The sequence below is a fragment of the Panthera tigris genome, chromosome F3, assembly GCF_018350195.1.
Source record: "Panthera tigris isolate Pti1 chromosome F3, P.tigris_Pti1_mat1.1, whole genome shotgun sequence".
NCBI classification, from domain to species: Eukaryota; Metazoa; Chordata; class Mammalia; order Carnivora; family Felidae; genus Panthera; species Panthera tigris.
In genome coordinates, this window is record NC_056678.1 from 36,578,982 (window position 1) to 36,605,533 (window position 26,552).

Below are 26,552 nucleotides of genomic sequence, written 5' to 3' on the forward strand. Positions count from 1 at the left end.
AACAGAATGCCTCAGCTATGCTTGGTATCCAAGGGGATAAGGAGCTGTTTTTCTGGGAAGAAATCTTTTTCTTTTTTCCTTTATACCTTGGGTTGGGCCTCCCCACTCACCCCTTCATTTCTCTTCATTTTAAGCCTAGTGATTAGCTGATGATTCATGCATGCAAGTGGTACCTTTTGGGAGGTGGGGAATGAAAAATTGTTGACGTTACGCTTCGACATTGTAAGCTTCTCTTTAGGGATTCTTGAAGCTAACATTTGATATGAATTTCCCAAAGTAAAAGAGATGCCTTAGTTACTGCTCTATCCTGAGACCTAACAGCGTGTTTGGCGAATGGCAAATGCTAAATACATATCTACTGAACGACTGCATGAGTGGCTGGCGAATTAATCGGTGAATATACGGAAGAACAAGTTGTTCCATAAATAACAAGAGTAGGTGAAAGATGACAGCATCCCAGGGAAGAGGAAAATTTCAGTACACTTTTTAGAGTTGCTATATCACTTGTTTGGGAAAACTTGGCTTTTGAAAGTCGTTCTGACTATTTAAAAATGACACTTAGCTATGAAACATATTTATTAGCAACTGAAATTTTCTAAATATGTACTTTTGCTTTTTGTTAAAAAAAACAATGGGATTCCAAAGGAAAATAATCCCAAATCTCCCAGAATAAACCAATTCCCCCCCTAGTTTTGAAGGACTTTCTTTCCCCCCACAGCCTGAAGGCCTGGATTCATTAGCAGCCTCGCAGCCGGAGCCTGGGCCTGCTCTGTATCCTCCAGGTTGGCAAATTCAGCCTCACCCATGGTTCCTATGTGCCCCCAATAAACTGACCCACAAGTGGCAAAGACCCTAATGCTCTTCAGGAACAAACTGGTTTCTTCAGGTTTTTCTTGGTTTCTCACTATTTGCACCTGTTTTCTCATTCTAATTGTGTGTGTGTGTGTGTGTGTGTGTGTGTGTGTGTGTCTACAAATCGTTTCCCTTAAAAACAAAATTTGTTACGGGAATTTTAAGGAATCTCTCCCCTGTTATTAGGAATATGTAAGTTGCGTGGCAACTGGTAAATGAGACTGCACTGTTCCAAGTAGGTGAGGTGAGTTTTTTCCTTTCCCCATTTCACAGCCAGTTTGCTCAACAAAGACCAAGGCTTCTGCTGGTTCTGTTTATTTTCAAGGTGTGAAAAGGACATCGATGAGTGTGCCTCTGATCCCTGCTTCAATGGAGGTCTGTGCCAGGACCTGGTCAACAAGTTCCAGTGCCTCTGTGATGTCGCCTTTGCTGGTGAACGCTGTGAGGTAGATGTGAGCGGACTCTCCTTTTATGTCTCTCTCTTACTCTGGCAGAATCTCTTTCAGCTTCTTTCTTACCTCATTCTGCGCATGAATGATGAGGCAGTTATTGAGTGGGGTGAACCGGAAGATTATTAACATTCATTTGGACATTCCCAAACTTAAAAGCCGTTGAATTTCAAGAAATGCCTTGACTTGTTTTAGATTCTGAAAAAGAAAATAAAAAACTAACTACCTTGAAAATCAAAATAAATTCAAGGGCTAATTAAGCGATCACGAGCATAATATGAGAATAGCAAGTATTTACCTATTTCAGCTATACATGTAAAAATTTTTCTTTTTTTAAAGTTTATTTTATTCATTTTGAGAGAGAGAGAGAGAGTGTTGGGAAGGGAGGGGCAGAGAGAAAGGGAGAGAGAGAATCCCAAGCAGGCTCTGTGCTGTCAGTGTAGAGCCTAACTCAGGGCTTGAACCCATAAATTGTGAGATCATGACCTGAGCCAAAACCAAGAGTTGGGCTCTTAACTGACTGGGCCACCCAGGCGCCCCAAAAATATTGTTCTTAACATAACCAGAAACATCTCATCATTGAGTGTACTCAGTAAGATACGTTATCATTCTGAGTGCTTCCATATGTGAATGACCACTATGCTAAGATCACATTTTCTCCCCCATTCCACTGCTGTGTGGACTTCTGTAATGTTAGTTGCCTCATTCACCCTGATCCTAAGTCATTTATATTCTTTCATTCCCATCTATTATTCATGACCTGACAGTTTTAAAATTACCGATTAAACTGTTTTTCATACCCGTCTATGTTTTAATATGTTGTTATTCAAATACTGCTTCGGATGCTGTGTCTCCCTCTCTCTCTCTCTGCCCCCTCCCCCACTCACTCCCTGCCTCTCTCCCTCTGAAAAATAAACATGAAAAAAAAATTTTTTTAATGAAAAGTTGCCAACCTTCTGGTAAGTTAAAAAAAATATATGTGTATATATATATATATTTGTATATGTATATATATATGTACATATACATACATATATATATACACATGTATATGTATATATATATGTATATATATGTACATATATATATATATACATATACATATATATAAAGAGAAAGAAGGAAATCACACGAAATCCCTAAAATATAGAAATAAAATTTTCTGGTATAATTGGTATCAAAACTCAAGTGATAGCTCACCAGTATGATTTCTGATTCCCCAAAACCTCTCCTCCAATAGAATGACGCATAAGCACTATTTCCATTTCTTTTTCCTACAATACTTTCTATTCAAATAGAGTAACTTTCTGCTAATTGCTTAAAATCTATGAGCTTGCTGACATTTCTATCAAATGGACTGACTCGAATTGTTTTTCAAGGCATATTTAATTTTAAAAAGTACTATTGTATATCCATACACCAAAAATATATATTATAAAACTTGATTTCTTGGAGGCATGTTTTTCTAAAGTTTACAAGTAAATGTGTCATCTTTGAGTATCTTTCTGAAAAAATAATAAAAGCATATGGAAGGTGTGGAAAGTACCTTCCATAATTAGAATATATTTGGCATTATGTTTTGTAAATATATACCTGAAATGATGGATCTACTAAGTCTACTAAGTTAGTATATTAACTAATGAGATATGCAAAAATTATTTATTTATTAGCTTTCATAGAGTAAATAAAATAGTAATTTAGAAAATGCTTTATTTGATATTTTTAATTGCTTCCACTGGCATGTTAGCATTTCTGCTAAATATCTTTGTATGGATGCCCCCTTTCAAAGGAGACATTGTGTTCATTTAAAGGGAAAGTGGTTTGACCCTATGAATTAATTTAGAAAGCGACTACAGTAACAGTGACCAGACAAATATAATTGGGTAAATGTGTCTATGTCTTTAGGAGCTGCCCTGGTTTGAAAACATGAGGGTGATTTAGCCATCAGGTGATAGCCAATACTCATTTATTCCCAATTGTTGTTTTTTTTTTAAAAAAACTTGTTTTTCTGTGGAAATGACCAAGGAAAACCTAAATATACTACTCAAAACAAATCAAAACAAAAAGACAAAATGGTATACTCTAAAAGCAAATGAGATGTGTTCAATTTTATTTTTCAATAGCAATGGAACGTTTTATGCAGAAAATTCCTATCCTGTAGAATACTGGCAGTCATTTCAAACTAGAAGCAATTGATTTTGAAGTCTTTCCTTAATCCCTATGCCTTTTCCCTCACATTCAGGCAGCATGCAGACTGCTGTCTCAGATGGATCTGTTCCAAAGTTAGACTTTGTGACAAGAGACTTGGGGAAAACCTTCATCAATATTTGCATTCCCAAATATTTGAAGTAAACATAAAGTAGATTATGGCCAAAACTCATACATACAGTTTTCACATTGACTCCTTTTGGACATTCCTGTAAGGATGTATTTACAGGCCATTACAATGTGATTTGTTACCTTCCAAGTATATTTGAGTCATTCACAAACTCTTTCTCTGTAAAATTCTGATCTCTGTTGTCACTGTAACTGTCAATTGCTTTTCTGTTTTCCAAATGTCTTGTCATGAGATTTCTGACTTAAAACAAAAATACCTTCCTTTTTCTTGTTATTCTTTTGTGTTTTTAATTGCATTGTGTGTGATTATGGCTTTTACATATTTACACAGAAAAATAAAACTGATTCCTGTATCTCTACTTCTCATCCTCTGACAACTGTCTTCATTCTCCTTGACTGTGTCTTGCATGCAAAGATGTCCACAAGCCAGGCATGCGCATATGTGTGTGCACGCACACACACGCACATGCGCACACACATGCGCGCACACACACACACACACACATCACATAATGAACACAGAATTGAGGTTTCCTCCCCCACACGTGTCCCTGCAAGTAAATACCTTCAGCCATCAAAATCAAGGTCCCGTGTACTTTCCCTGTCTGGTTAGTATTCCTCTAGTTGACATTCTAGAATTGATCATATCCCTACTTATTTTTACTATTGGTTTACTTTGCCCCCATAGTAGACTTGGTTCAACCTGGGTCCCAGGAGGGGCTATCTCACCTAAATGATAGAAATTCACACAAACTCCTCTACAACAAGTTTCTGAAACAGAACCTGTATTTAGTTGAATACCAGATAATTTCTTTTTGCTTATTTTTAAGATTTGATATCGGAACTAAACAAGGCTCTGTCTCTGTTTTTGGCCGTGCCTGTTCCTTCTTTGTGTGTGTGTGTGCCTGAAGAATAGTTTTTATTACCCTCCTTTTTAGGGTGTAGGGAAGTAGGGAAAATAGGAACGTTTGCAGAAATTAGCATTTTGGCAACATGAAGAAATAATTAAATTCAGGTAACACTGAGGACAATCAAAATCTCCCACCTTCCAAAATCTTCACCAAATTGTGTTTAAAGATCCTTTTGCCATTTCTGAGTTTTAAAATCGAAGTTACTCAGCTTAATTTTGCAGAACGAAAATGGAGTCTTTTTTGGAAATGGTGAGACATAAAACTTGAGTTTAGTGATGTAGATGGGAAACCAGTGAAGAAAACAAATCTGTGTTGTTCAACTACCAAAATTACTACTAATATGGACTATTTCACTTCTCTATTTTTTTAATCGATGCAACAATAACTTAACAAATACCTCCCATGTGTGATGCTCTGGATTAGGTACTGAGAATACACGTGTAAATTAGACACAGTGCTTGCTCACAACAAATTGAAGGTCTGGTTGAGCTTATGGACAAACAGTGAAGGAGAGTTCCTGCATCAGCATTGGGATGAAACTAAGCACCAGCTGTAAAGGAGCACTTAGGAGGGGCTTTCTTGCCCAGTCTTAAAGGTGGATGTGGAAAGTCAAAGAAAGGCTAAAACCTAAGCTGGGATTCAAAGGTAAACAAGTGTCAAGGTGTGGCAGGAGGGATGGAACAGTAGAGACTTGTTTCTGGCAGAGGGGGCTGCAGAGGGCGTAGGGTGGCTGGAGCCTGAAGTGCAGTGGGAACACAGTAAAACCGAGGCTATAGAAGAAGTGAGTCCTTGGAAGTCAAATCACTCACCGTGGCATTTCTCTAAAATTAATGGGGAGTCCTTAATGGGGTTCGATCAGAAAAGTAGCATGATCATACTTGCACTTTAGAAACATCAGCCGGGCTTCTGTGTAGATGAGTTAAAAGAAATGCAAGACTGGGCCCAAAAAGACACATTTAGGAGGCTGTTACAGTAAACACAAAGGCAATGTAGAAGAGGGGTAAATTAACAAAATTTGAATCTATAAGACCTACCTCATGATTGTTTGGAGAAGGTGTAGTTCTGAGGGGATACTCCAGTTAAATTTTGTGAATATTATTTAAAAATATTTGTTGACTTAAGGGACCCCTGGGTGGCTCAGTCAGTTAAGTGTCTGTCTTTGGCCCAAGTTATGATCTCATGGTTCGTGGATTCGAGCCCCGCATCGGGCTCTGTGCTGACAGCGCAGAGCCTGGAGCCTGCTTCGGATTCTGTGTCCTTCCCTCTCTGCCCCTCCCCCACTTACACTCTGTCTCTCTTTCTGTCTCAAAAATAAATACACTTTTTAAAAAAATAAAAAAGTAAAAATATTTGTTAATTTAATAAATGAATATGTATAAGGTTCAGTGGGATATCCAAGTACAGTTATTAATCAGTGTGAATATTCCAGTCTGGAGTTCAAGAGATATAGCTGAGTTGGGTGTATAAATTTGGGAGTCATATTATAGATCTGTTGACCTTTTGTATTCCATTCTTCATGTCTATAATGCACTTGCATTTTTTTCTTAGTATTTTTTCCAGTTTTACTGAGATATAAATGACATAGAACATGTGTAAGTTTAGAATGTGCAAGTTGCCAATTTGACACACTTACATGTTGCAAAATGACTACCACCATAGCCTTTGCTAACACCTCCATCTCATCACATAATTACCATTTCTTTCTTTTGTGTGTTTGTGTGTGTGTGTGTGTGTGGTGAGAACATTTACCATCTATTAGCAACTTTTTAAAGTTTATTTATGTATTTTGAGAGAGAGAGCTTATGTGTGAGCAGGGAAGGGACAGAGAGAAAGGGAGAGAGAAAGAGAGAGAGAGAAAGAGAGAGAGAGAGAGAGAGAGTCCCAAACAGGCTCTGTGCTGTCAGCACAGAGCCCCATGAGGGGCTGGATCCCGCAAACCATGAGACTATGACCTGAGCCAAAGTCAAGAGTCGGACACTTAACTGACGGAGCCACCCAGATGCCCCTCTTAGCAACTTTTAAGTATGCAGTACAGTAGTATTATGCACTATTAGATGCCATGCTGAATATTAGATTCCCAGAAGTCACTCATCGTATAACTGAAAGTTTGTACCCTTTGACCAGGATCTCCCCATTCCTCACCCTCAGCACCTAGCCACCATTCTACTCTCTGCTTCTATGTTTTGTTCGGTGTTTTTAGATTGTACATACTAGTGGGATCATACAGTACTTTTTATTTTTTGTCTGACTTATTTCACTTAGCCCAATACCCTCAAGATCCAAATGGCAGGATTTAATTATTTCTTGTGTGGAATAGTGTTCTATTACACTTACATACCAGATCTTCTTTATTCATTCATCTGTTAGTAAACATATAGGTTGTTTTCATACCTTGGCTATTGCAAATAATTCTGCAATAAACATGGGAGTGCAGCTATGTCTTTGAGATAAGGGTTTCATTTCCTTTGGATATATATACCCAGAAATGGAGTAGCTGAATCATACGGTAGTTCTATTTTTAATTTTTTAAAGAATTTCCATACTAGTTTCCATAGTGTCTGCACCAATGTACATTCCCACCAGCATGCATCAGGGTCACCCTTTCTCTACCTCCTCCCCAACACTTGTTATGTCTTGTCTTTTTGATGACAGCCATTGTGACGGGTGACATTGTCACTATAGTTTTGATTTATATTTCCATGATGATTAGTGATGTTGAACACCTTTTCATGTGCCTGTTAGCCATCGATGTGTCTTCTTTGGGAAAATGTCCATTCTGTTTCTCTGCCCATTTTTAACTCAGATCAGGGGTATTTTGCCATTGAGTTGTATGAGTTCTTTATACATTTTGGATATTAACCCCCAATCAGATATGATTTGCAACTATTCTCTTCCATTCCATAGGTTGACTTTCATTTCATGGGTGGTTTCTTTTGCTGTGTGGAAGCTTTTTAGCTTCATGTAGTCCCACTTGAATACTTTTGCTTTTATTGCCTTTACTTTTGGTATCAAATCCAAAAAAATCATTGCCAAAACCAATATCAAGGAACTTACACCATAAGTTTTTGTCAAGGAATTTCACAGTGTCAGGTCTTACACTCAAGTCTTGATCCGTTTCGAGTTGATTTTTCTGTATGGTGTGTGAAAGGAATCCAGTTTTATACTTTGGTGTGTGGCTATCCAGTTTTCCCGACACCATTTATTGAAAAAATAATCCTTATTTTTGGCTTCTTTGTCAGAAATTAATTGGCCATAGAAGGGTGGATTTATTTCTGGGCCCTGGATTCTTTTTCATGTGTCTATGTGTCTGTTTTTATGCCAAGCCCATTGTGTTTGACATCAGGAAGTATGCCTCCTCCAGCTTTGTTCTCTCTTCTCAAGATTGCTTTGGCTGTTCAGGGTCTTTTGTGGTTCCATATAAACTTTAGGATTGTTTGTTCTATTTCTACGAAAAATGCCATTGAAATTTTGATAGGGATTGCATTGAATCTGTAGATTGCTTTAGGCTTGACATTTGAACAAAATAAATTCTCCCAATTCATGAGCACAGAATATCTTCCCATTATTTGTATCTTCTTCACTTTTTTTCATTCATATTTCATAGTGTTTAGTGTACAGGTCTTTTACCTCCTTGGTTAAATTTATCCCTAAGTGTTTTATTACTTTTGATATTATTGTAAATAGGATTATTTGTTAATTTCGGATAGTTCGTTATTGGTGTATAGAAGCACAGCTGCTTTTTGTATGTTGTAAACCCCTAGAAGTAAACATAAGGAAAGAGTTTTATGATATTGGTCTTGGCAATGATTTCATGGGTATGGCACCAAAAGTACAGATAACAAAAGCAAGAATAGATATCTAGAACTACCTCAAACTTCATATTTTCTGCACAGCAAAAGAAACAATCAATTGAGTGCCTTTATCTTTCAGTCTGCTAATGTGATGTATTACACCAGTTATCCATTTAGAGAGCCTAGTTCATGCTTGATCTCACCAATCATGAAATCATGATCTAAGCCTAAATCAAGAGTTGGACACTTAAAATGACTGAGCCACCCAGGCGTCCATACATCCTACATTGATTAATTTTTATATGTTGAACTGTCCTTGCATCCCAAGGGTAAGTCCCACTGGATCGTGGTATATAATCCTCTCAGTATGCTATTAATTTTCTTTTCTAGTATTTTTCTAAGATTTTTGCATCTATGTTCATCAAGGATATTGGCCTATGGTTCTCTTTTCTTGGGATGTCTTTGGCTTTTGTGTCAGGGTAATGTTGACCTTATAAAACGAGTTTGGATATTTGTCTCCACTTCAATTTTTTTTAAAATGTTTGAGAAGGATTGCAGTTAATTTTTCTTTAAACGTTTGTTAGAATACATATGTTTTCACTCTTATGTGGATCCTGAGAAACCTAACAGAAGACCATGGGGGAGGGGAAGGAAAAAAAAAGTTAGAGAGGGAGGGAGCCAAACCATAAGAGACTCTTAAAAACTGAGAATAAACTAAGGGTTGATGGGGGGTGAGAGGGAGAGGAAAGTGGGTGATAGGCATTGAGGAGCGCGCCTGTTGGGATGCGCACTGGGTGTTGTATGGAAACCAATTTGACAATAAATTTCATATTAAAAAAAAATGTTTGGTAGAATTTACCAGGGAGGCCATCTGGTCCTGGGCTTTCTTTGTTGGGAGGTTAAGTTACCACATTTCTACCACCCCAATAATTGTTGTGAAAGGTAGAAAAGGAATAGATGATACTGTTGAAATTGTTAATAATGAGACGCACTTGCACAGCTTTCAATTTTAGAGGCTCTCATATTTGTAAGTCCAGTTTCTCCCCCTCATGATAACTCTGAGAGGCATTATTATCTTTACTTTAAAGATAAATGAATAGAGATTTAAAGTGGTCACCTGAATTTGTCTGGACCAAGTATCCGAGAAGCATCAGAACTAGGGTGTATCCACACCATTTGTTTCCAAGTCTAATGCTAAAGAAAGGCTTGAGGTCTCTGAGTGAGGAGCCAAGAAAGGGATGTGGAGGCAATTAGCAGGAATTTCCCTGTTATTGTGGTCCAAACTGGTCAAAAAAAATATGTTAGCCGTCATCAAGAATGGTTTGGAAAACCAAGTACAACTCCTTTCCAATACAACCCTAAATTTGTGGTGCCTATAGCTTGTTGCCACATCTCTCGAAGGAACTGTCACAAATAGAGACGATAGCGAGAATAACTAGAATACCCGGAGAGAGAAGATTTGAGGAGCGAGCAGACATGTCTAATCATTAAAGTTAATCTTTATCTCGGCTAAGTGAAGGGTCTGAACATACGTGCAAACTGATGGAGGGCCTGACTGAAGGAACCTGTTCAAAAAGTCCCAGAATTCCGGGGTGGGAAGTATTCATTGAGACCTTGTACGTCTAGCAAGTAATAGGAAATTCCCCTTCACACTACAAAATTTATAGAACTCATTAAACTAAGAGAGGAAAGCAGAAAGTAAAAATAAACTCAGTAGGGATTTGGAGTCATTTGTGAATGACAGAGTCACAGATGGTTTCTGAGAGGGTGAGAGCCGTGCTTGATCATAAAGGCTGATGTCAAGGATGATGCCAACTGGCCCACATCCTCAGGCTTCTGTAAGAACAGAGCACTGGCCAGTGGCACGGGAGGCTTCCTCTCTCTGGCAGTTTCTTTGTGCTCTCAATTTGGCCTTCAGGAAAGAGGTACCCAGAACGACATTCTCTACAAATTATTATTTTAAAAAGCACTGTCACTTATCGCTGAGTTTCCACTAATTAGCATTTAGGAAGGAGTAAATATAGCATTAACATAAAAAACGGTTCTGGAATGTTATTTTGATGTATTTCAATCACTGAAATCAGGTCTGATTCAGTTCACTCATCTGTTTTCCTTTCATCTTTTCACACATTATTAAGACTTCTGCTTCACCAAGTATAATTAATGCTCTTCATTTCTTAATGTGAGGTCATCACCACTAGCTTCACAGAATTCATGTAACATAGACTTTCACCTTCAGCGCACATTTCTTCATGTGTCCAAAATAAAACAGAAACAGGTGATGGAGAGTGGGGCTCCGGGATGAGAGGTACAACTGGATTGGTTGGTGTTAAGCCACAGACAACTGCGAGAAACAACCAGGCTGAAGTTTGTCACCGAATTGACTAGCTAACCAAATCAAACAGCTTTTTTAGGTACCTGTCAAATTAATCTCATCATCTTTTAAATCTCCCTGATGGGATCACTGCATTGCTATAATACTGGACTTTGTGGAAATTGGTGTTTAAAATATTTATTTATCCATTTGTCCACTATTTATCAAGAATCTGCTCTAGGCAAGGCTCTGAGCCGAGCATGGGGAGCAACCAAAATGTACACAAAAGTTGTGTTCTTGCTCTCCAAGAGCTTAGGCAGGAGAACTGACTTCCGTGTGTAGCCCCGCCCATAGAGTTTTATAATTTTGTAGATCATGAAGATACTTGACATGTTCCTTTAATGATGTATGTTGGTTATGACAAGGGTGACTGCATTATTTATTATTTGACTGGAGTATTATGAGAGTGAAAGCAAGAACTATTAATAATCATGCTGGGACAACAACCTAAACTGATACTGTTCTGTGCAAACTGAGTTATATCCTAGTTATTGCCCAATGGGGAATGCATTATGTTTCACTGGATACATTTCCATTCTCTTCAAAATGTAGTTGAAATTTATGATAGGTAATTTCAGAAATTACGTGTACATGATACAACCAATTAGTTGGCCAAGTGACTCAAAGCAAACAATGAAGTCAATTGCATCTTGTTAGTTATCATTTTCTTGAATATTATCCATTGTTCTATACTCAAGAAGAACTCTGGCATTGGCTCGATATATTAAGAAAAGAGTGGGGCGCCTGGGTGGCTCAGTCAGTTGAGTGTCCTTGGCTCAGGTCATGATCTCGTGGTTTGTAAGTTTGAGCCCTGCGTCGGGCTCTGTGCTGACAGCTCAGAACCTGCAACGGATTCTGTGTCTCCCTCTCTCTGCCCCTCCCAGCTCACGCTCTGTCTCAAAAATAAACATTAAAAAAAGTTAAAAAAAAAAAAAAAGAGTAGTGATCAACCAAACTGAAAATTTCTGGTATGCAATTGAATACCATGCTGTTGTCTAGTTGAACGTGGCACAAATTTAATTTTTCCTATTTTTTCATTTTCATTAATGGGGCGTGTATATTCTTATATAATATGGCTTTTCTTCTTGAATGACTTATATTGTCATTAGGAAATGAGACTTCGGCTCATTGAATCCATTGCTGATCTTTTTTGTAAGACTAAATGGAATGACTTGTAGAAAACTAGGTACACTCTGGGGAATTTAATATATGAAGAAATTTAAATATCAAGATAACTGACTTAAAATTAGTAATTTTTTAATATATTATTTCTACTTAAAACTTTCATGACTCATAATATATATTTATGGATATATGCAGATTATTTTCTTAACTTTCATGAAGACAAGAAGAATTCTTTATTTCTAAAGGGCATAAAGTTATCTTTTACTCACAGTGATAATTTCTGAATCACAGAGTGTTTCATGTAAACTGTAGAAATCTATCAGAAACTAATCACATACAGAAAAGAAGCAATATATTAAATACAACTCATCCAAAAACAAATAGGCTATTTACAGTAAAGTATATTTGATCATTTGGAAAGCACATTCATGATTGTCTCATTGTCTCCCTGAGTATAATTTAGTTCCACATGTGGCTCTGAATATATATTCCTTATACCCATTTCCTGTAATATTTCTTTGATAATCCTATGCAGATAGCAAGATTATGTTGTAAAAGAAAACCGAGGTACCAGTATATTTGTCATTCAAAGTTGCAAAATACATCTTAATGCCTGATAAATGACTGAAATCACTAGTTGATATCTAACAGGAAAAATTACATTTTTTTAATTAAAAAAATTTTTAATGTTTATTTTGAGAGAGAGAGAGAGAGACAGAGTGTGAACGAGGGAGGGACAGAGAGAGAGGGAGACACAGAACTCAAAGCAGGCTCCAGGCTCTGAGCTGTCAGCACAGACCCCGATGTGGGGCCCGAACCCATGAACTGGGAAATCATGACCTGAGCCAAAGTCAGATGCTTAACCAACTGAGCCACCCAAGTGCCCCAAAAGTTATGTTTTAAAACTAAAATGTTTCTTTGAATTTTTTAACAGCCAGCACCATGTTATGTATATAATAGATACTAAATAAATATTCACTAACTTACTGATATAATGAGCAAAGTGCTTTTGAGGTACGTTCAAAGTGGCAATTTCTCACTTAGAGAATTGTGTGTGTGGGTATATATTCAACCTCTCCCATAGTTATTGAAATTAATGAAAGTGATAGTACATGGTACATACAGAAAGTTGGCCCATTTTTTCCAACCAATTTTGCAAAATGAAAAAGGCAAGTCTTGGTCATTAGTAAGGACTTTGGTAATGAGATTGTCTTAAGGATAAGTGAGCCACACTCTCCATTAGGGGAACATTTCCATCCAAGAATCAAATGTGCAGAAGCCCTATTATTTATGCTGAAGTGGAATTTGATACAGATCGCCCCTATCCTGAGCCAATCCCAGAGGAAGTTTTTTTTTTTAATTTTTTTTTAACGTTTATTTGTTTTTGAGACAGAGAGAAACAGAGCATGTATGGGGGAGGGTCAGAGAGAGGGAGACACAGAATCCGAAACAGTGTGCTGAGCTGCCAGCACAGAGCCCGACGTGGGACTCGAACTCACAGACTGCGAGATCAAGACCTGAGCTGAAGTCGGCCGCTCAACCGACTGAGCCACCCAGGCGCCCTGAGGAAGTTTAGATCCATAAAGACATGGGCTCACACCTGTAACATAATCATCTGGACACCCAAGGACGCTCTCAGAGCAGCCCGCAGGGATATATTTAATTTGACTTCCTTTCTGCATTTAGAAGAGCATTACATTCTATCAGATGGACAGAGCCCCTCAAGATCTAAGCGACTGAGAAGAGAAGCGTCATTTCTCTTCAAAGATGGATACGGTTGAATTATTAAAATCATGTCCTGTTAATTCATCTTCTCTAAAGCAAGTAAGAGCCCACCACTGTTGCAATTTTGAAAAAAATGACATTTTATTTATTTTCCTTAAGTTTATTAAGAAAGAGAAGAAGAGGAGGGGGACGCAAGGAGAGAGGAAGAGAGAGAGAATCCTAAGCAGGCTCAGCACTGTCAATATGAAGCCTGATGCGGGGCTCAAACTCACATACCCATGAGATCGTGACCTGAGCTGAAATCCAGAGTCACATGCTTCACCGACTGAGCCATTCAGAAGCCCCGAAAAAAAGACATTTTAAAGGATATGTTGCTCATTTCTTTTGGAGCCTTAAATCCTTATTTCATTCCTCTTTGCCTGGTCAAATGTATATGTTCTGAAAACTCGCCAGGGAAGCATTCCTTGCTTCTCTCCCCTACCCAGTCAGTGCTGGGAGTGTCTTCATGTTTCTACACCATGCTAAGTACACCTCTATCATAATGCTTCATACTTGTGGAGGGCTCACTCTGAGCCAGGCATTATGCTAAAGTCATTACACACATTGTCTTCTTTATCATTCACAAAAGTCCCAAGACAGGAAATCGTATTTTCCATGTTACTGATGAGAGCACAGAGTCAGGGAGCGGTCAAGCACGTTTCCTAAGAATATCCAGTTCAGAAGTTGAAGGACATGAATTCACATTGGTGGGGTATGTGTACCTCTGACCAGTAAGCAATACGACAAAAGTCTTTATTTACTTGTCACCTTGTCCTCCATCCTGGGAGCTACAGAAAGGTGGACAGAATGTCTCGTTTAACTTTGTAATTTCAGTGCCTGATAGAGCAGATGCTTCAGTATTTACTGAAGGAGTAAATGGATGGATGAACGGTATGTAGTGTGCACAGAGAAACTCTTGTGTTGCCAGAGGTGGGGAGAAAAGAAGTTTCACACAGAAGATATATGATCCTCAGGGGCTCCTGGGTAGCTCAGTCAGTTAAGCCTCCAACTCTTGATATCGTCACAGGATGTGATCTTGCTCTCGTGAGATCCAGCCCTGAGCCAGGCTCAGCGTGGAGCTTGCTTGGGATTCTCTCTCTCCCTCTCTCTCTCTCTCTGCCCCTTTCCTGTTCGTTCACCCCCCAAAATAAATAAATAAACATTAAAAAAGTATACATGATCCAAGTCTTAAAGAATAAGCAGCAATTTTCTTGGCAAAACAAAACACACATTTTCCCTTGATGTGTTTTTGTTGTGTTTTGTTTTGTTTGTTACCAAATTGTTAATTATATTGATTTTCACTGAAGAAATTAAGTCACAGATAAAGTTGTGTGCCTGTTAGCAAAGAGAGCTCCGAATGCCCAGGTTCTTATTCCTACTATAAATATCACAGTACATATATAATTGTCCACTGCTTTGGTTGATTATTCGTTCTTTACACAACTGAGTTTTTATATTTGAAAAGGAAACCTGGAAAATCACTGTCAGGACATACACTTCCATAGGGACCAGTGAGCAAGGCTTGGAGATAGGAGAGATGGGAGGAAATTGATGGCGCTGGCCCCAAAAAGATAATCAACATCACCCAGATTGTTGAAGAGGCCCTAAGCAATGAGAGACAAAAATATGCTTAGGAAAAATAGGTGGTGCCAGGAGAAAAAGGAGGATCCAGGAAAGAGCTAGAAGAATTTATAAGTAGAAAGAGCCCTGCGGCAGCCACAGGAGCATAGGGAGGTAGACAGAATTAAATGGTATTTTCCCCAAGAGCACCATCAATGAGACCAAAATGTACCTTTTTTTTTTTTTTTTTTTTTTTTTTTTTTTATAAAACCACTTGTCAGAAAAGCCTTACAGGGGCTCCTGGGTGGCTCAGTCGGTTGAGCGGCCGACTTCGGCTCAGGTCACGATCTGGAGGTCTGTGAGTTCGAGCCCCGCGTCGGGCTCTGTGCTGACTGCTCAGAGCCTGGAACCTGTTTCACATTCTGTGTCTCCCTCTCTCTCTGACCCTCCCCAGTTCATGCTCTGTCTCTCTGTGTCTCAAAAATAAATAAACGTTAAAAAAAAATTAAAAAAAAAAAAAGAAAAGCCTTACAAAGACATCTCCAAATATTCTCCCTTTTCGAAATTCAACCGAGCCTGAAGGATTTGTGCTGTCCACTCCCACCTCCTCCTTGCCAATTCATCCTCCTGCTAAGCCACCTTCCCTGCACTAACTGTCCTGTGGGATGAGCCCACGTTCTGGGCCTCTCCACAGGAAATGCAGTGTTCGGTCTTCACAAGTCCCATGGTGGTGCCTAGAGCTGCTTGAGTCAACGCCTTCCACCCATCCCCTGCAACTGTAAGAAGGAGAATATCTTCCCAAAGTAACCACTCCGCCCACACATTTGTTTCAACAACGTGTCTGACAATGGGTAGGGCACAGGGAGAGAGGGCCGGAGCAGGGAATCAGGTCAATGTAATATATAATCCCAACTGTAATCATTTCAAGGAAACTACAATCTAGTTTCAGAGGGAAAAATAAGACATACTGGAGGCCATTAATCCCTAATGTCGTTCCTGAGTGAAAAGCACAGTATGAATTCACATAATTTTGGTCACTATGAGCTGTTATAAGAGGGGAAGTTTTTCTGGAATATATGGGAATGAAGAGAGCCCATGAAATATGGGACAGATTATTTGGAGGACAGAAAATGGGAGAGCATTCAAGAGAGACAAAGGTCATGAGTAAAGATGTGCTAGTGGGAAAAAGCTTGGATTACATGAAGTACAGAGAGTAGAGAGGCCTGCCTAGAACAGGGAGACAGTGCTGGGAAATAATGGGATATAAAACTGGATGAATGAAGGGTAGGGCTAGATTGTAGATTAAATCGCCCAGGTGTCTGCTAAAATCCAGCCAGAAAAGGAAGAGTCATCCCGTAATCCTGTGAGTTCGGCCTGCACCATGGTTTCCTCTGAGCTATTTCCTATCATTTGGGATTGCATGTGAGTCGGCACTCACCTTCTCACCAGAAGGGACCTTGCACCATAAAAAAAAGCAGCTTTCTTCAGTGATGGTTTTATTTAATTAATGAAAGCTCCCCAAAGATACTCTTAGGCTTACTCTTCCCTATTGGAGAAGAATTATTCCTTGTTCTAGAAATTCTTTTTTCTTTATAATGCTGTACAGACAGGGAGTTTTCCTTGAGCAGATTTTGGGGGGCAGTGGTGGAGGTTGTTTTTTTAAACTAGTTTGTAAAAAGACAGATTTGCTTTAGCCCAATTTTGTGTTTCTGCTTATTAAAAGTTTTCTGTAGGCATACATTTGTTCCTAAGTCTTGCTTTAAAGCGCCTTTTTTTCCCCCCCAACTTCATTTGAATCTTTCTAAAGTTCTTATTCATTAATTAAGGATTTTCAGGCCTGTGATGTTTTGGTCTGAGGAGGTTCAAGTATAATCAGATTAAGTCTCCCTTCACTGAAAATGGAGCCGATTCCCTAGTCCAACAGCACTGAAAAGGAGTCTTTGGGGCAATATATTGATGCTGTTATTTTTTTCATTGTCTTTAAGTATATAAAATCAAGAAATACATTTACTCACCTAAAGCACTGCCTCACTGAGCAGATCCACAGAAGATGCACGCTATACCTAGCAGTAGGTGGACTGAACATTTTTGCGACTAAGGCAATCCATTTTTAAAGCTAAGGAAGCCGGAAGACTGAAAGTGACCCATTCACTGCCCACGGGGAGTCAGCAGCCGAGTGCACGGGAAACCCCCCTGCTCAGGCCTCAGGTGACCAGGATTCTTCTGCTACCTGTTGTGCCTTCTCTCAGAGTGACCAAAAGTACCCAGCGCGCGATGCCTCATTGAATCCTAACCACTGGTAGTGGTGTAATTTCCAATTCACAGATACAAAAACTAAGGCCTAAACAAATTAATGAATCATTAACTAAAGAGGAGTCATGCAGTTTCCTAAACCCAAAGCCTCATCTTTCTCTCTAATACACAATCTTATTTCCTTTCCTAATCTATAAAATCTAAACACTTAAGAGACTGTTTTCGAGCAGACTGCCCTACCTGAAAATTTTAGAAATGTTAATATTTCTTAATCATAAAATGAGTGTTAAAATAAGGACCATTACAAATGATTTACAAACACACAAGTTTTTCATGAAACCAGTTATACCCAGGGAACTCTGTGGAATCTTTTGAAGAATAGTTCTTGGGGAGCAAATGAGGAAAGAGACTATAAATCTGCTCTGTGCCCCCAGTAGGATCCGGTATCTATTTATTTTTGCCATTAAGTCCTGTGGATGCTAAAGATATTAACAGCTGGCAGTATGTAAATTATACTAATTTGCTGCTTCTTGAGGTGAAAGGTTGTGTGCATTTGGGCCGATATAGCTCCATTGCCACTTAATCACCATTATAAATGCTCTTGAATTACAGAAACCAACATAAGCACCTTGAATTAAATATTTATTTGCAAACTTTAAGTAATAGCAGAGAGCTTCACATTCAACCTGGTGGGGTGAGCTGAAGAGGTACAGGTTCTGTAGAACTGTGTCTAATTTGTCCTCTGCCTTGAGACAGAAATGGTGGTGTATTTCACAGAATCCCTGCCATGGCTGGGGACTACAGGCCACTGCTCCTTGGAGCGAGAAAATGTGCACCTTTGTAAAGAGGCATTCTGCCATGTGAAGAACCCGGATGCATTATGAGAACCATGAAGGTGCATATACATGAGGGCAAAACGTCTAAGTGGCTACCTGTTAGGAGAAAATACTCTGTGAGAGAAGCGTAGGCTGTGTGTTGCATACTGACAGAACGCAGTTGACCAGAGCAGGACATCCCAAGGACACCAGCCTTGGTTCAATTCTCTTTTAAGGATTTGTTCACTGATTTATTCATTCCCGGGAACACAGATTGGAATCAGAATCACAAGTTGCTACTACCGTTTTAGTTCCAAGCGTGAGCCAGATTGGGCTTAATGCATGGATCTAGATAGAGCTTTCCTCTCTGCCTGGCGAATATACCGATTATCTCCTGGATAGATCACGAGCCGCTCATCGTTTGTGTTGAGGGGTCTGTTTTTGCATTTGTTTTGCATTCGTGTCACATTTATTTATTTTATACCATTTAATTTATCGGGTTGGCTCAAAAAAATTTGAGCACATATGATATGTCATGACCCTTGAAGCTGACAGAGGAGAGAAAGACAATATATTCTATTTGCATATACTTTTCCAAATATAGAACGGTATTGATCTTGAAATTATACATTAAAGCAGAAGTATAGTATGCCATGAATTGTAGACATCCATGGCAGAGAATATGCCAATTAGAATTTTTCTATCCAAAATAAAAGTGTGTTCTTACAAATAAAAGTAGTTAGATTTTGTAACATTTTGTACATATACAACTCTGCCTTCCTTGATTTTCTAGTGATGGTGTTGGATAACCTTTTTGCATCAGACTTTTTATATGGGTGGTAATGTTGCCATTGCAATGAGACAGCTTAAGTGCATTTCAGGGACTAGTGTTTCACCATCTTCATCGACTGGCATTTATTGAATTCAGGGACTATAAATAATGCTTTATATATAGTGAAATATGTGGGCATGTTTTCATATAAATAATGTTGAGGCCATTTTTATATCTACAAAAAATAAGAACTCCCATAAAATAGTTTTGAAACTTAGTGTCTCAGAAGCAGTGTAAAAACAACTCTCCAGTTCTCCCATGCTTGTGGGAACCTTAAATCCTTAGGCAATGGGTGAAATGTGAAAGGTTCCCTTACTCTGCTGCTAAATGTTCCGCAGTGTCTTAAAAACATTATGGACTCCTTCCTTCAGTCAGAGGCAAGGGGACCAACGTGTTTTGAGAACCAAGTATAAATGTTGTGGCATCCAGAAGGATTAGCTGCTTTTACTTGGAAGTTAGCAAATGGATGTATAATTTTTAATTATGCATAAATTTCAAACTTTCTATCAAAGTCAAATTGTGCTGATGTTAGTCAAACCTAATCTAGGCATTGATTCAAGAACCTGCTGATGGAGTTGAAAATACATGGAAACTTGTTAACAAGAAGTACAATTATCTACATCTCAGCAGATAATGCCGTGTAATATGCTGAGCTCAGGCAGCCCAGAGCCAATGAAGATCTTTTTCTTTTCCCAACCGTTAATATTTACAGTTGGAAGCAATACATGGCTGCAATCTAAGTGCTGCCCCTAAAAGGGAGTTGTTGGCTTGATACCTTGATTCCTGACCCTGTGAAGCACTGAAACAGCTACCTTCTTAATCATCGCCTGATAACATTGTGTTGGAACTGGAGGGTAGCACATGGCTGTTTTATACAAGCCGCAACCCTGGGAGATTTTCTGTATTGTTTCGTTAGTTTACTTCTTCATGGATATGCTGGGGTGTTAAAAGCATAGGACTGAGAGTTGTGAATTATGGGTCCTTTTCTTTGTTCTCCTGCTGATTTTTTCAGGGTCTGTGCAGGCACTGTTTATAGATACAGCTTACCTCCCAGACACCTACTGTGTGCTAGGCCCCTTCCTAGAGCTCACAAACAAAGTCCTCCACCTGTTGAGGCTTATTTTCACATGCAAAGTCTTCAAAGAAAAACAAAATTAAACTTTGAAAAGCAGGGGTGCATGGCTGGTTATATATGCATTATACACAGTAAGAGACCTGGAAGATAAAATAACCATTATTATTCTACTCTCTGTGTGTAAATATGTCAACTAAAGGTACCACAGTGGAAATTGAGGGTAGATTGGAGGTTGCATCTGTACAGCACTCGACCTAGGATGCATCTGTGCATCCCTGAACAAGGTCTGACAGTTTGGATGCCAGGTCCGCTGCTTGCTAGCTGTGTGACTTTGGACAAATTGCTTAAATCATCTTTTGAATGAGGGAAATCATCGGGGCACCTGGGTGGCTCAGTCGGTTGAGTGTCCGGCTTCGGTTCAGGTCATGATCCCATGGTTCGTGAGTTTGAGCCCCACGTCGGGCTCTGTGCTGACAGCTCAGAGCCTGGAGCCTGCTTCAGATTCTGCGTCTCCCTCTCTCTCTGCCCCTCCCCTGTTCATGCGTTGTCTCTCTCTCTCAGAAATAAACATTAAAAAATTTAAATAAGGGAAATCATCTCGGCATTGTTAGATTTCTGTGAAGATTTAAGATGAGATGCATGTAAAATGCCAGGAACATATTAAATCCTCTGATTTTAATTACTTTTCCTTCCCCCTCACCCTCCCCCCCCCCTCCATGTACCACATTCTAGATCCCAAGTATTTTATAGGTAATCCCATTGTGGAAAATGAACTAGGTATCGAGAAGATCGATTGCTCGGGTGGAACGCACAAATAATCCAAGACCTGGTTGCTATCCACGCGGTAGAATTATATATTTATTCTAGGTTCCTGGAACTAGGAAAAGAGCCCTAAAAAATAGTAGCAAACAAATGTCAGTAAAAGATACAATGAAACCATTTGATAGAGGACCGACTTCTATGACCCACTTAAGAATAAAGACACCTTCTAACATGGAGGTGGCTTGTCTTCGGGTCTCCCACATGAGGAGGAGTGCTTGCTGAGTGGAGCTATGTTGTGACTCCTTTTCTCTTCCCCAACTTGTGGCTGCTCCTCCTCGTGTTGTTAAATCGCAGCAGATGGCTTCCTTTTACACCGGGCGCTGTCAGTGGAATGTAAATGCGTCTCCTTACAACACTGAAAATACCGAGGCTGTGTGTTTAATCTGTGCTGTGCAAGCAGAATGACCCAGAAAAGAACATGAGTACTGAGCACGTTTGGAGAATTGGCATCCGTCCTTGTAAACAGAATTGGGGAGGGTTCTTCAAGCCTAGTGACTAATCACGGTTTTCTTCCTGAGGCTCTTCACACAGTCACATCCCTGAGGACAACTAATCTAAATGGTAGATTGAATAGAAAAGTTACAGACCCAAGGGAAATATTTTTTTTTTTTTTTGTAAAGGGGGAGAGAAGTGCTATTCTGGGGTATGGGAAAAAGAAGAAAGAGATGTACTGCATCACAAGGTTGAAGAAACTTCATTTATAGTTTGAATTCTCAGTTCTAAGTCTCTTTGGGAGTTTAGAAAACAAAATTTCCCTTTGATTCAGATTATTTGAGTTAATAAGAGGAATATTCTTTTAGCAATTACTTCAAAACCCAGGGAAAAAAATGTATGTAATTCCAGTGTCCATATGTCACAGAATATGAGAAAAATGCAGTAATCTGCAAAGATTATCCTGGAAAAAAAAACCTTTACAGTTTTAGAATATTAATAGCAAATTATGGAAGTAAAATATAATCAAACGCTTTAACTGGGTTATGGTTATGTCATTTCTTCTTAAAGAGGCCTATGAACTGGGTAGGACACAGAAAATCTGATCTTTTTTTACTAAAATACTAAAAAAAATCACTAAAAATCAGTCAGTGGCAAAAGGAGAAGAATCTTCATGTGATTTGTCGTTTGAACCTTTTGTAGGAAAGGAACAGAATACTTCTAAGTCCTGTCTTTTCTCGGCAAGGATCTCCTAAACTATTATTTCAAAAGATAATGCAGACATTATTAATATTGTAATTATGTATATACTTAGAGATCCAAAGACATAATATAACCATCTCAGCTACATTGTCTGATCTAATTTTATAATAAGCTGTTAAATTCTGTGCTAAATTTACACCTGGAGATAGGGTAATTTTAGTTTGGCGATATTTTTAAACTAATAGGAAAATGGCGTTAGACCTTATTTCTGTCCCACCAAAAAAGATTGCTTTATATTCCTCATACTAATGTAAACATATCCTTTTCCCCAGTTGTGTTCTTGGACATTTAGGTGAACTGTTAACAAAGTGAAACATAAGGTTTTTCTCTGTGTGTGTGTGTGTGTGTGTGTGTGTGTGTGTGTTTTAATCTTGCCAATTTAAAAACCTATAGACTTTTACCAAATGGCTTATTTGGAATTTGAAAGCCTGACTCCTGAAAGGATTCTTTATTTCTGAAACTAAATAACTGTTTTAACATACATCCTCACACTGTGAAGATTCCTATCTTTGCTGGTTGTAAGATACCTTGGTGTTTTAAGTTGCCACCAGCTCATAAATTTTAGTAATGTTCACTTGGGATCTGACCAATCTCGGTTTTGCAGGATCTGTCTCTATTTAGACATACCAAGTCTCAAACTATTTTGGACAGAGAAGGCCGTGCAGTGAAAGGACTCCCATTAAAGCATGCTCTGTGTTTTTCATCTTACACAAGACAGACTTTGAAACTGAAAGTCCAATAATTTGATGTAAACAGACAATGACAATCGAAATTGCTACTTCTGAGATTATTTAAGAGAAGGTGCAGGGTGTGGACATCCATCAATGAAACACTGGAAGAAAGGGTTTTTATTTCTGCGTTTGCTTTTTAAAATAAGAATAGAGTAAATGGCACAATAGATTATATAAACAAGGACCTCAATGACAAGCTGTCCAAGTTAAAGTAATATATTTTCCATGGGTGACTTCAAGCCACACTTTATCACCTACACGAGGGGAAGCCAATTTTAGTTTGGTCAATAAAATACAACCTCCAGAGTCGGGCCTGGGACACAGCTGACAGTGTGGCAGAGCCTGGTGATTTGGCATCCACTTCTGCCGGGACACAGCAGGAGCTGGCCCGCCTGCCCATCTGGGGGATGTCGGACATTTTGGTTCTATTTGACTAATAAACACTCGTGCAGGTATGTCAGGAGGGATGGTGCAGCCGGGCCTTCCTGCTCTGCTAATTCGGTGCAGGTCCGAGGTGTAAGTGGAACTAGGTATTCCAAAGCTGGATTTACTGCAGTCTCACAACTGTTGAAAATTAAACTACATGTGCTGCCAGTTAGGGGTGACTGGGGCATCTCATTATAGGAGGCGATTTTTTTTTTCCTGAGGCTGGAATCTTTGCTGAATTACTGAGGGACTTACTTGAATGTAGACTTGGGCCAAATAATTTTCTGATAAGTTGGCCATAAATCCTCAGTAAAATAAGCTTGGTGTTCTCAGCATATCTGTTGGCTTTTTGATCATTTTTATGGCTTTCCTTTTGCTGGTCAAATTATCCTTATATGCTCCTACAGCTCCTATGACATGGATTAAGTCAACACAAACCAATAGGCCTTCATTACTTTGGCAACTGGTTTTGATTTGGGGGCTATAAATACGATGACACGGACTCGATTACCTTTGCCAACAGGGGATGTGATAAGCCAGAAGGATGTCAGGGATTCGGCACTCTTTTTCCTGCATAATGTGAATGTGAGTGAATTAATAGCAGCTTTCTGACCAACTGAAGAAGTTGGAAAGAAGGAAGAACTCTGATAGAGAAAAGAGCCAAAATACAGCTTTTAGGTCAGGAAGGAGGACGCCAGGGGATCGTGGGGAGGTTCATGAACACCCACCGTGTGCCTGGCACTGTGCGAGGTACTGGAAGCAGGGCTAGGGCCAGATGTATGAGGAAACTAACATTTGATGTAATCCATGAATATCTTAGTGTCTAGTAGGGGAGATAAGACCATCACTGGGAGCAAGATTTACTGGGTAATAAATGCATAGAGAAGAGAGAGATCAACAAGATCTGGAACAGGAGAGGAAGGGACAGTGGAAGAAGCAAGATCTACAAATTTGGGGTTTGGAGGAATGACTTTAAAATATTCTTGTTCCGAGAGGGGTTTTTTTTTGGGAGGGAGGGGGTAGGAGAAAATCAGAAAAAAAATAGTATAATGAGCACATGTATACCCTTCACCCAGCTTCACCAGTTGTTTTTTTTTTTTTTTTAACATTTGGCTATCTTTGTTTACCTCTCTGTGTATACACACACATTTTTTTTTTTTTTGTCTATTTAGAAAGTAGGTTGCAGACTTTAGAAAGATAGGTTGTAATACACTATCACTAAATATTTCGGCAACTATCTCCAAAGAAAAAGACTTCCTTCTACAACCACAATCCTGGTATCACATCCAAGAAAGTTATCATCCCATGTTCAGGTTTCTCCAATTGTCTCAATAAAGTCTTCTATAGACTTTTTTTTTTTTTTTTTAATTCAGGACGCAAACAATTGCCTTTAGTTGCTAGTTGTCATGTCTTTTTAGTATCTTGGAGCCTCAAAAGTCCATCTGCCATTTAACTCATTTGCTATTCTCTTGCTTTTGAAATGACGTATAAAATCAATTAGCATATTTATCGATCACCTTCTAAAAACTATGCACGATCTGCTCTGTCTCTCTCTGTCTCTCAATAATAAATAAATGTTAAAAAATTAAAAATAAATAAATAAAAACTGCACGATGGCAGAGATGGGGTATAAAGAAACTGAAATATTTTTCTGCCTTACAAACCCCAGGTTGGTAAAGGTCTCTTGGCATAAAAATAGAGAATTAGACATTTGAAGCTGATAGTTTTTAAAAACATGTATGTATTTTTGGGAGAGCGCAAGTGGGGGAGGGGCAGAGAGAGGGGGACAGAGGATCGGAAGTGGGCTTTGCACTGACAGGCAGACAGCAGCGAGCTTGATTGTGGGTTTCGAACTCACCAACCGTGAGATCATGCCTTGAGCCGAAGTTGGTCACTCAACCGATTGAGCCACCCAGGTGCCCCGAAGCTGATACATTTTTAATAAGGGGGTACAAGTCATATGTGCTAGGGAAGAACCAGCAGAGAAAATACATGACACTGCTAATGTGATTCTGGCTCCTAACTCCACAGAGGGAGAGGAAATACAGTTTCGTGGAATGGTGTGTAGGGGGGGTTCCATGCCCAGGTTGGGTAAAGACTTTCCTGACAAATGAGCTGCTGCTCCTCATTCTATTTTGCTCCCATGTGTGGCTCTGCATAAGCACTTAGCCCTCCCTAAATCTCCCCAGGGAAGCAGGAAATGTCCTAGCTCCCCAGCCATGCTTCTTGTTCTCCCTACCACTGGATCATGGCGTTTCCTTCTGCCTTAAACACTTTCTTTACCTTATTCTCCCATTGACTTCCTTTGAGAAACTTGAGGGACATCATGGAGTCTACTTCCTTCCCCGTTTTCTTTTCCCTGTACTCACCTCTAACATAACACCTCTCTTATGGAACTGTGGTTGCTTATATAGCTACCCCAAGCCCCAGGCACTACCACTAAATAGTGGGTTTTTAAAGACAATAACTACGCCTTTGAATCCCTTATGTCCAGGACCTAAGGTCCTGAAACTTTGAAAGCATTCAGTAAAACTTATTTGAGTGAGTGAATGAATGCATGAAAAAATGAGGGAATGAATTTCACTACCAGTAAACTTTCTGGGCTGTTATATAGAACTCTTCCTATGACTGACTGAAAAGAATTTAATAATGCGTTAAACAGAGCAATAAGCATTACAAGTGTGGGAGTCAGTGACAATTGATCAGCCCCTTTGTGCAAAGCACTGTACTTTGTATTATTGAAAAGTTGCTGAGGAAATAGATACTCATTCCTTACAGTCCTAAGGGGAGGTGTGGAATGTGGCCTAACCCACCACGAGCGATAGCACATTCAAGTGCATGCTACATGCCGTGTGGGCCCAGGTACAGCTCTCCTCACATGTATGGTGAGCCTGGGTGTTGCTATGTAAGAGACTCTGGGAGTAGAGACACATGGGCTTCCTGGGGAGGCTTTGCAACTCGCAGAGAAAGTTCCAGTGGTGTTCTAAAAAGAGAAGTAGGGGGCACCGGGGTGGCTCAGTCAGTTGAGCATCCGACTCTTGATTGTGGCTTAGGTCATGATCTCACTGTGTGGTTCTTGAGACCGAGCCCAGCCTCGGGCTCCTCGCTGACAGCATGGAGCCCGTTTGGAATTCTCCCCCTCTCTCTGCCCCTCCCCCGCTCGTGCACCCGCTCGCTCTCTCACTCTCTCTTTCTCAAAATAAATAAGTAAACTTTGAAAGTAAGTGAATAAAATAAAAAG

At 39.3% G+C, this 26,552-nt stretch overlaps 1 protein-coding gene across 1 annotated transcript in view; it reads left to right on the top strand.

Moving 5' to 3' along the window:
* The window catches only part of CRB1 (crumbs cell polarity complex component 1), a 132,229-nt gene that overhangs the window by 96,534 nt on the left and 9,143 nt on the right, over positions 1-26,552 (top strand). Inside the window, exon 10 of the mRNA XM_042976687.1 lies at positions 1,178-1,304. Coding sequence (XP_042832621.1) covers positions 1,178-1,304 — 127 coding nt within the window. The remainder of the gene's footprint in view (positions 1-1,177; positions 1,305-26,552) is intronic.